General features: G+C 42.6%; 1 protein-coding gene across 1 annotated transcript; it reads right to left on the reverse strand.

The window, feature by feature from the left end:
- Positions 1-360: 360 nt before the first annotated feature.
- trnt1 (tRNA nucleotidyl transferase, CCA-adding, 1) lies at positions 361-10515 on the reverse strand. The gene is made up of 7 exons (XM_086001397.1): positions 10182-10515; positions 9557-9750; positions 8244-8382; positions 7951-8077; positions 4211-4404; positions 3795-4048; positions 361-2340 (listed from the first exon to the last, which is right to left on the reverse strand). The coding sequence occupies exons 1-7, from the start codon at positions 10303-10305 to the stop codon at positions 2092-2094; spliced, it is 1281 nt and encodes a 426-aa protein (XP_085857523.1). The 5' UTR covers positions 10306-10515; the 3' UTR covers positions 361-2091.
- Between the last annotated feature and the right edge of the window lie 1049 nt (positions 10516-11564).

The following is an 11564-nucleotide window of genomic DNA, read 5'->3' on the forward strand; positions in this document are numbered from 1 at the left end:
TTCCTAAAAAGGACATTAGTGAATGAGATGGGATTTTAAGACAATCCGGTAATTTCGTGGTCACCATTACAGATACTAGCGTTTTTCTATTCCCAATTTATTTAATTAACTGAATTTAAATTCCCCAGCTGCCGTGGTGGGATTTGAACTCATGTCTCCAAATCATAATCCAGGCCTCTGGATTACTAGTCCAGTAACATAACCACTATGCTACTGTACCCCGAACTCCTTGACTTAGGACTTAAAAACTGCACTCAGTACTTGGCTGAAGGGAAGTTGTGATAATCCTTCTGTAAAATACCTTAAATTATGAAGATGTATTTTGAGGTCTATGTCAAAACAACAGAGTAACTACTTAAATTTTTTCCAAATTAAGTACTTTATTTTAGGTTCAGTAAATGATTACAAAGTACTGTAGGATGATGCTCTAAAGAATGTTGCTATAAGTGGTAAAGGTATCAGTGCCAGTACAGACAAAATAGTTGAAAAAAATACAAGAGTTTTCAGAGCTGTTTTTGGTTCTCAACATTTTATGACAGATTACGTTAGTACACCCTATGCTACTACTATTTACCCGGACAGATCTAGAGAAATTGCTATCCATGAGTCAGCTGCTTGAGTAAGTTTTCAGCTCAAACACAATGAAACACAAACCCTACATTGCTTCACTTTCCCTTGTATTTTCTCTCTAAACTTAAAATACTTTTTTTCTATCTAATGACATTGTTGTAGACATTTATGAATATTTCCCTTTTAAAAAAACCTTTAATATTCTGTACTTAAACTATCTTTCTGCCTCCTGGTTCTCATTGCCCATTTTGGAGGGTTTTAAAAAAAATGAGCTTTCACCCGCTGAAAACGTAAGCCAAATTTTCAATTAGTCAGCAAAAAAAAGCTTTGAAGGTATCAGGACCAAGGACCATTGCATTGATGCACCTTAAACACAAGGCAGGTGGGTACAAAGAACACCCCAACTGGTCATAAGCTATCATTTTGTACAACACGAATTGGCCAGAAAAGGTAATATAAAGTGGCAAAGGAACACATGGCACCATTACGCTCGGAAGCTGATACCACCAAACATCGCGGAGGCAGGAAAGCAGGCCTAATGGGGATACAAAATCCCACCTTTTAGCAGAATGGGCAATAGTTACAGGTAATTGTGCCAATTTTTCAACATGAAAGCCCGTAAAAATGGGTTGAGTGTATTTTTCAATAGCAGATGTGACAGGCACACAGTCTAAGTCTATTATTATTCTGGGAGCCAGAGTATAATTTCACAATTTCTACATTTGCATTTAAAAAAAATAACCAGGTGTTTCTTAAAATGTCTTTTTAGAAACAGTAACACTGACAAATTTGTATTTTAGCAAATTAATTTGTTGTTTTTGAGGACTACAGTATAACTAATCAGTAAGTTACAAGCCCACTATGATGGTTAAGTAGTGTAAAGTCACCAAAACGGCTCTTGCCCCTACATAAGAGACTTGAAAAAAGTAAAACAATATCACAGATGAACACTTCAGTCTATAATCTGAAAAGACAAATGCAAGAATAACATTTGTTCAAGAGCTCAGATTTTTAATTTTCTTTAAATATCCTTCATTACAGAAACTACTCAACAGGTTAGAGCATTAATGGGTGAACCTGAACTCAAATTTCATCTATTGGCAGGTTTTTAGATCTAGTCCTTCAAGTTGCAATCATTTATCTAATACAAGGCCAACTACAGTTAGCCACACAAACTGTTGAAACCTTGAAGGTGCAATTAGATAAAACAGTCACCAAATCTAAACTGATCAAAACTGACTCCTCGTCATCTGCACATATCCAAATCTACCCAATGTTTTAATTTAGACTAGAATCCAATTCTGTTGCTTAATAAAACTAGTGAACATGTAAGTAAACTACAATGATCTTAGTGACAGAAAAATCAAACAGCTGAATTAACAATGTAATATAATAATAAACATGTACATAATTAAGAATCTGAGGTTGATGACAAGAGGCTCATCAAAGGTTTTAAGAGAATAAAAATTGATTTCAATGTAACAGTCTTTTTCTCTCCATTCCAAAACCTGTTGAAGGTCTTTATGGATTTTTTACAATACTCAATAGTTCTTCCTTATCCATCAGGTAACCACTCTTTTTCCATGTATCCCTGAGTTCCTGCAGCATTGTCCCAATTTCCTTTCCAGAAATTATTCCGATTCTTCGTAGATCATGGCCACTAACAGGAAAGCGTGGAATGGACCACTGCTCCATATCCTTCAGTAACTTCTCCTCGCCTTGGTATTTCAGTAATTCACATACTCTGCTTTGTGCATCCGGTTCTCTGGACTGAAAATTGAGCAGAAAACAGATAAACCAAACCAATAACATCAGTCTATTGAATAAATACACCCAAGCAGTACCAAGAAATGACATTAACCATTCAGCAGCCAACTGTACAATGCAAAGTAAGAAGTGAACTAATGAACAGATAACGTGGAAAAAACACAGCCAGGCATTTTCAAGAACACTGCAATTTTAAGATTATATTAGAAGATTATTAAATGTTAAACCTGTGATCTGTCTCTTGCTTTTAACTCTCAGCTAGGCAAAAACTAAAATTGTTCGTATTTGTTGCAAAACTTCTATCAGGTTGAGATCAGTCAATAGATAATTCCTGGATGGTTAAGCAACTGAATGATATATTAAATAGTTTTAGTTTGACAGAGCACTGCATGGTACCCTGATTTTACATAGTGCGCTTATTGAGGCAGAGTAGCAATCTTACTCCCAAACTGAATTTTGTAAAGGCTATGGTTATTACAGATACTGGTTTGATTCTAGTATATGCTTAAAGCAAAATGGGAATCATCAGACCAGTTACACTGCTGGCTCTGTATTGCTCTCTGACCAGGGAAAATGGTGCTCTGCTCATGCAGTATTTCAATCTATTCCACAGGTTGGTGTACAAGTTATTTTCTGTATGATCATGGCCCCAGAACTCCCATGCTCCCTAAAATGCAGATTTCTGACTTCGAACATGTGGGTTTTCCACCTTTGTTACTGAAACAACTTAAAAAACTGTGTAATAGAATCAGACATAAATAGGCCTGGGCACGGGTTTAATCTGTCTGACCTAAATGTCTTTACCATAAACATCTAAATACAGGAAACTTTGTGCTATCCGGCACCGACGGGACCGAGCTGTTGCCGTTCCCTCAAAACTGCCGGACAAACCAGCGTTCACGTTGAAGCATGCGGAACTTTTCAGCTCCGTATCTGGCAACAAACTGTTGCTTAGCAACAGCTTCTAAACAGTCGGCCGTACCTTGGAAGCGTCTCTGTCGCTTAGCAACAGCTTCAGAGAGACTTTGCAGAGCTTCACTGTTGGAAAAAAAAGCCACGAGAAGAAAAAAAACCTAACAAAACAGCTCCTGATTTTTGCCGGTGGCTCGAGCTTGCCGGACATTTAGCCTCCGGATAACAGTTTCCTGTACGTCAGCTGAAATCCACTACAAATTTTTCAACATTATCGCCTCATTTAGGCTATGCAATCCCCAAACCGTAGAAATACCACACTCAGGGCAGTTAACCACTGAAGCTAGCACATTCCCCATTTTAAAAATGCCTCAACACTACATGATGCAGGTAATTTTCACCAGCAAACTTCATCATAACTAATTTGAGTTATCTGAATGCCTCACATACAGAAAAGTCAAATTATATAAACTTGCTTGAGATATTCTATTTATGTTTCCACCATTTCTTTTTGAAAATTTTAACTAATTAAATTTGTTACTTACATCTATAATGAAATCTCTGTAGGGTTTTAGCGGATCAGCGCCATCAGCCTTGATCAAATCTCTTCTATACTTAACTAGGAATAAACCAAGTTGCTTTTCCTCTTTTGAAATTTTTAGCCTCAAGTCAAGTCTCAGAACGTCGTCCTGTATTCGAAACAGTGCTGAAAGAACAGTCATGGGCTTTGGAGAGTGATGGTGCACATTTTTGCACACTCTGTTTAGTTCCTCCAGGCTGCCTTCAATTACCGGTAATCCTACAGGGGGAAAAATTAAAGCTAAAAGCAAGGAAATATAAAAACTACATACATCAAAAAAATGCCACATAACTAGCTAGTAGGTAAGAAGCTATGGCATACATTGTCAACTCTGCAAGGAATTGTACATTATTGTAAAAAAGATCTGAGTTATATGCCTACCAATATACTGGGCTACATCCAGTTCATACATAAGGCTGACAAGATGAGCAGCATGGTTTCCAACTAGAGTTTTTTTCAGCTCAAACCAGATTCTTTCTCCAGAAATACCAGCCATGCCCTTTGCATGTTGTTTGATTGACTTCAGTGTCTTTGGGTCATGGTCTCCTGACTCTTTGGCAATCTTGCCATAAAACCTAGAAGATATAAAGTTATCAGTACAATGAACCAGATTTTATTCCAAGGATTCAAGGTTTATCGACCTCCCACAATATTTATTGTACTAGTAGTCCAGCCATTCTTCCAGAGAAAGAGTCCAGTGGGCCCGGATGCCTTGCGGTTGTATGTTTTGACTGCAGAGAGAAGGGTAAGCTTAAAGTTCCTGGGGTAGGGCTCTACATTCCAGGGGTCCCTCGGTTTACCAGAACTTGTTCATTTTCAGCAGAATCTAAATATCTTAAACATGGTGCTTGGGGCATAGAGGTTGGCAGTTATGGTGTGCCAAAATTCTCATTTGTCACATAATTAGTATAAAATTAACTTGTGGCCTGTATCTGTCCAGAAAAAGTTCAGAGCTAGTCACCAACAAAGGAGAATTTGATAAGATTCTCAGGAGCATAGAACAGTATTTCTTTAATCTCCTAAAGCCATCAATGTAGCTATACAATGAAACTATTCAGCTGAATGTTTTCTTGGAACAATTACCAAAATATCACTTTACCACTACACTTTGTAAAGTATCTCCTGCCAAGGGGGAGAGAGAGGTAGTGACGTGCTGGCATCGTTGGTGAGCAAGAAGCAACAGTTGAGACACTTGGACCAATGTGTTTTTTTGAGAGTTGGGGGGTGGGGGTGGGGGGCATGGAATAAAGGAAAGCATCAGGGGTAGCAGAGCTCAGTGCAAGGCTGACTGCTTGAGTCAACAAGAGGGCCATGACGTTGAATTTCCCATCAATTGCCACTCAGCTCTCCTCAAATCAGTAGGACTGTAATGCCATTTAAAAAAAAATGTTTAATTTTTTTTAATTTTTTTAAACGAAATGAAAGTCTGGTGTGAACGAAAATTGTATATATTGATCTGTTGGTGGTAGACTCACTTACAATCAGGCCAGCATCAAAAATGCAGGTAAACAGCACAAGGTCAGCATGGGAGGTCAGATCTCCTGCACCAGTGGATGTGGATCTGGGTGAAAGCACATACACGCACACGAATTTAGTTCAATATACGGGTCAAAATAAAATACAGGGATCAGCCAGGCTCAAAAAAGTGGGCCTGGCAACTTGAGCTCTAAGACACGAGACTACAAGCAGAAGGACCACCTCGTGTCAAAATATGATTTATTCAAATATACTGAGTGACAGCTGTGCCTTGATGGTATAGAGGGATCCCACAAATAGAGTCCTTCACCAATGGACATAATTTACTCTGGCCCTTCTCTCTGTAATTACATTGGAGAGCAGTAATCTGCCCCTGGAGGAGTGACTGAATTTATCACAGGTCATTGTGTAGATATAAAAATCTCTATATTAATCTATGGTATCTTGGTAATGTTATTCTACTTCAGTATGCTATTTCCTCAAGGTATCCTAATATGGGGGAGGGGGTGGAGAAAGGAGAGTATGAAAGTATGAAAGGAGACTATTGTTTCTGTCATCATATCTTAAAAGACAAACACTGAAACAGCACTTCAGGTACAAAATATAAGAGAGAGATTTAGTTAATTAACACCGTAGGTTGAACAATATTCCTGAAACATGAAATTCTCTGTGCATATATTTTACGATATTTTAGTAAATGCTTTGAACATTTTCTTATGTAGTTTATCAAAAATAGTACTTCATTTTCTCCCTCAACCTGAATAGAACTATTTTATATTACAATTACACTGGCTAATTAGCATGAAAGAATAAGTTGCACAGCGGACATACTGCAGGCTACAATATTATATGTTCCCAGGCCTTCAATTTTATTATTTCTAGAAAAGTGAAGCCATAGTGAATGGGTAAGTGCAAGGAATGATGTAAAGACTAGACTTATACAAATCATTTGCAATTACCCCACTCCCACCTTTAAAAAAACAAATTTCAGGATTCTATGAAGGACTGTGCTAATTTAATTTCATAAAACAAAAATGCTGGAATTAAATGTTCCTTGGAATGTCCTTTGAACCTTGTAACAGTGTGATAATTTATACTTTGTTTCTGTGCTTTCCTCCTATTCGCACTCACACCCATCATAATGAAGTGTTTCGAGAGACTGGTCTTAGCCCACATCAAAGCCAGTGTTCCCGCCTCCCTTGACCAACACCAGTTTGCCTATCGTGCAAACAGATCAACGGAGGATGCAATCACAACTGCTCTACACTCGGCACTGAATCACCTAGATGGTAAGGAGACCTACATCAGAATGCTGTTTATAGACGACAGCTCAGCATTCAACACTATCGTCCCCAACAAGCTGGCCACCAAACTCCAAACTCTTGGCCTGAACACTTCCCTCTGCAACTGGACCCTGGACTTCCTAACAAACAGACCCCAGTCTGTCAAATTAGGTAACCACACCTCCCCCCCCTCTGACCCTGAACACGGGGGCCCCACAAGGATGTGTGCTGAGGCCCCTCCTCTACTCCCTCTTCACCCACGACTGTGTGGCTGTTAATGGTTCCAACACCATCATCAAGTTTGCGGATGACACCACGGTAGTAGGCCAGATCACCACAACGATGAGTCAGCCTACAGGGAGGAGGTTCAGCATCTCGTGAAGTGGTGCGCCGATAACAACCTGGCCCTTAACACCAAGAAAACAAAAGAAATCATTGTGGACTTCAGGAAGTCCAAAGGCGGAAGTCACACCCCCAGCCACATCAATGGGGCTGTGGTGGAAAGCTTTAAGTTCCTCGGAGTCCACATCACGGAAGACCTCTCCTGGTCCCTCAACACCTCCTCTCTGGTGAAGAAGGCCCAGCAGCGCCTATATTTCTTAAGGAGGCTGAAGGGATGTAATCTGTCACCCCTGATCCTCTCTAACTTTTACCGCTGCACTATAGAGAGCATACTGACAAACTGTATCACAGTATGGTATGGCAGCTGTAGCTACTATGACCGGAAAGCCCTGCAGCGGGTAGTCAAAACTGCCCAACACATTACCGGCACCCGGCTACTGACCATAGAGCACATATACCAGAAACGCTGCCTACGGAGGTCACGGTCCATCATCAAAGACCCTACCCACCCCAGCCACAGTCTGTTCGCCCTCCTAACATCTGGGAGACGCTACAGATGCATTCGCACCCGTACGACCAGATTTAGGAACAGCTTCTTTCCCAGGGCTGTCATCCTACTGAACTCCACAAATAAACTCTAAAGCCTGCACATCTGCCAATGCACTTTATTATGGTCATATTTATGTTAATATACTACAAGCCAAATGTATGTTGAATGTTTAAATGTCTTAATCCAAATGTACACTCTCGGGAGCCGCAAGCCTACATTTCGTTCTACTGCACTTGTGCACTAACAATGACAATAAAAGTTGATTTGATTTGATATGATTTATTCACCCAGTCAGTGTTGAATATTTGTAAGGGGTGGGAATGTAATTCCTTTCAATTATCCTACAAAAAAGTTTTCCTTCAGAAACCAGGGCCCACCATTTGTCAGGTTTCTCCCTACTGCAAGATTTTTTAAAATTTACATCACACCATCTTTAATCAGATATACCATCAGAGCAAAAATAAACCAACCTAAAATACCGCATTATTCTCAAATAATCTTCCTGTATCCTCTGTGATGGATCACCTACAAATCGAACTTTCTTGTTTTTCAGATCCTCATAGCCGTTGAAATAATCATATAGTGTACCATCAAGGGCTGAGAAATAATTAAAGCATTAAAATCAGTTTCAATACAGCAAAGTCACAGCCTAAAACATTACACATCCATTTTAATGTTTACTTTAATGACTAACAAGTACAAAAATATAATAAAGGAAGGCAAAACAAGGCATAGCCCATCTGAAACTAAAACAGAACATTACCTAAAAACATAGAGTTGATCGTCAGGTCTCTTCGTTCAGCATCTGTCTGCCAGTCTGTTGTGAACTGTACTTCAGCATGCCTTCCATCTGTTACAACATCAACTCGCAATGTAGTAATCTCAAAGTTCTGATTATGCACCTATGCAAGATATTTAAAAATGGTAAATTAATTTTTTTCATTCTGAACCCTAAGGACTAGATCAATCTTGACTTATTTATTTATAACCAACCCAAGCAAATAAGTTATTAAGATGGCTAGAACTTTAGATTCCAGATATACATGAATTCCAACAGTCATGTATCAGGTTTCTCCCCCACTGTATTTAACAGGGTCTTAATTATTTTAGACATATTGCATCTAGGAATGTAGTGCTGATGATTCAAGGTAGCTTTTTTGCATAAAAATCGAATTTATTTTTTTTGTTTATGGGATGTGGGCATTGCTGGCAAGGCCAGCATTTATTGCCCATCCATAATTGCCCTCAAAAAGGGGGTGGTGAGCCGCCTTCTTGAACCGCTGCAGTCCGTGTGGTGAAGGTACTCCCACAGTGCTGTTAGGGAGGGAATTCCAGGATTTTGACCCAGTGACGATTATGTATGCAATCTAAATAACACAGTAAAGTGAGAATTTAATGCTAAAAAAATCTAAACTGTCAGATAATTTGAATTAAAAAATTGAGTTCAGAGTAGACTGTTCTTAAGTAACTTCTCTGAATCGCTTGATACGTCTATAAATGAAACTATGCACACTATTTGCAAATGCTGCTAAGTAATGAACATTTATTTACGAACTATTGGCTTACTTTAAGTGTCCTGTTAAAACCCCTTAAATTCTTTGTCAACATATAATTGGGTAACTTATCAGTAACTTTAATGATTAATCAAACTCATTAAGAGTCATAGTATGAGATTAATAGACATCTGAATTTCATACATAATTGCAAAATACTGCGGATGCTGGAACATTAGCCACAGTAACATCGTTATAGAAGCAAAATCAACATGTCAGTGCTGTGCTGTTTTGTAGGCTTATTGCTGAACTGGCCATTAACATTATTGTTTTATAATCGAGAAGAAACTTAATACTTAAAATGGTTTTATGTTTCGAATACAATAACAATTATGTTTCTAAAATGTGGCACGCATCTAATATTTTGATGCTAAAATGCATGAGATGAGATTTCACAACAATCCTTTGAGGCTTCAGTCTTCATAACAATGCATTTTACAAAAGGGTTATTACAACACAGCTCAGCAACCGGCCTCATTTAAGCAGCGGAAGGAGACGGGCTACGTTCACATCTTAGACCTACTCTTGCAGTGATGGTGCCATGCTTCTCCCCTTTGTTGTTGATCATCCGAATACCGGCGGCTTGGAACAATTCTTTCATATGCTCAGGAGTGGCTGTGGTGGCAAAGTCCACGTCTTCTGGCTGTTTCCCGCTTAACAAATCCCTGACGGCGCCGCCTGCTATTCTCAACTCATGGTTGTTTTTACTGAACAATTCTGAAAGGGAGTGGGAAAAATGTGTTTGATCACTATTGCAGCTTTCCACAACACTTTTTTCTCTGAAATGTAAATAAAGATTTCACTATTTAAAATTAGAGAAAAATTTGCAACAAAAATAAACCAATCCAATCAATCAAAAACGACACAATAAGGCCGCTGTCCAGAAAGCTACAGATTGACAGGGAGATGGGAACAGGTGAATGTTGGGGCTTGAAACAAGGACACATTATTGTCGTCTCTGCGGACGGTGGCATCAGGTTACAGAACGGCCAGGTTAAGGAGGCCCCGCGGTAAATAAACGAGAGAGAAATCCTGGCCCACAAAGAGCGGGGCCGAGACACGGTGCAGAGCGCTGCCAAGATGGCGGCCCTCCCAGCCCGGGCAGGACAACAAACAAATAATCCGCGGCCCAGGTGGCCTCGCCTCACCTGCGATACTCTTCAGCCCGTCCGTGAACAGCGACTCAAACTCCGACGTCTTCAGCTGCATCGTGAGGAGGCCTCGCCGCAGGGCCCTGTTTACACCGGCAATGGGTAGCACTCGGCTCCACATCGAGTTCCAGCCGCCGTTGCTGGGCCGCGCAACCGCTCACCGGCAGGGGGCGTGGCCATTGGCCGCAACCCGGAGACGGCGCGCCTGCGCACTAACCTACCCCACCCCAGCCAGCGAGCGCCTCACTGCGACTGCGCGTCCGCCAGACTCGCGCCATCAGCCCCAGCCGCCAAAGCTCAGCACGTGAGTCTGCACTTCTCAATGGAAGTGTCTGCAGGCCATTGCAGGGACTCTTGTCTAAACTAGGGATGTAAACTTAAAAAAACAACAACCGAGAATATATTTAAGCAACGAGTGAATGGCCAAAGAGGTAGTAAAAGATAGCAAAAATGATTAATAGCTTGCAATATTGCAACAGAATAAAATGATTGGCTGAATGTGTGTTGAATGTTTTAACAGCATGTTAAGATTTAAATATTGGCCCAGTAATTCCGGTCCCAACACGTGAGTACGGACGGGGTACTCACGCGTGGGCCCGTTGGAAGTGCCGGATTTCAGCATGCACAGCGCATGCGCGGAAAACCGGCATTTCTTCTCCTCTGAACCGGGAGGGGGGAAGGGAAGGAAGGGAAGGGAAGGGGGAAGGGAAGGAAGGGAAGGGGGGAAGGAGGGGAGGAGGGGAGGGAGGAAGGAAGGAAGGGAGGGGAGGGAGGGGGGAAGGGAGGGAGGGAGGAAGGAGGGGAGGAAGGGAAGGGAAGGGGGAGGAAGGAAGGGAGGGGGAAGGGGGAGGAAGGAAGGGAGGGGGAAGGGGGAGGAAGGAAGGGAGGGGGAAGGGGGAGGAAGGGAGGGGGGGGGAAGGGAGGGGGGGGAAGGGAGGGGGGGGGGGGAGGAAGGGGGGGGAGGAAGGGGGGGGGAAGGGAGGGGGGGGGGGGGGAGGAAGGGGGGGGGAAGGGAGGGGGGGGGGGGGGAGGAAGGGGGGGGGGAAGGGAGGGGGGGGGGGGGAGGAAGGGGGGGGGAAGGGAGGGGGGGGGGGGGGGGGGAAGGGAGGGGGGGGGGGGGGAGGAAGGGGGGGGGAAGGGAGGGGGGGGGGGGGGAGGAAGGGGGGGGGAAGGGAGGGGGGGGGGGGGAGGAGGAAGGGGGGGGGAAGGGAGGGGGGGGGGGGGGGAGGAAGGGGGGGGGAAGGGAGGGGGGGGGGGGGGAGGAGGAAGGGGGGGGGAAGGGAGGGGGGGGGGGGAGGAGGAAGGGGGGGGGAAGGGAGGGGGGGGGGGGGGAGGAGGAAGGGGGGGGGAAGGGAAGAGGGGGGGAGGGGGGGGGGGGGG

Source organism: Somniosus microcephalus, chromosome 11 (assembly GCF_052327205.1).
Source record: "Somniosus microcephalus isolate GS21.2 chromosome 11, FLI_Smic_1.0, whole genome shotgun sequence".
Classification (NCBI taxonomy): Eukaryota; Metazoa; Chordata; class Chondrichthyes; order Squaliformes; family Somniosidae; genus Somniosus; species Somniosus microcephalus.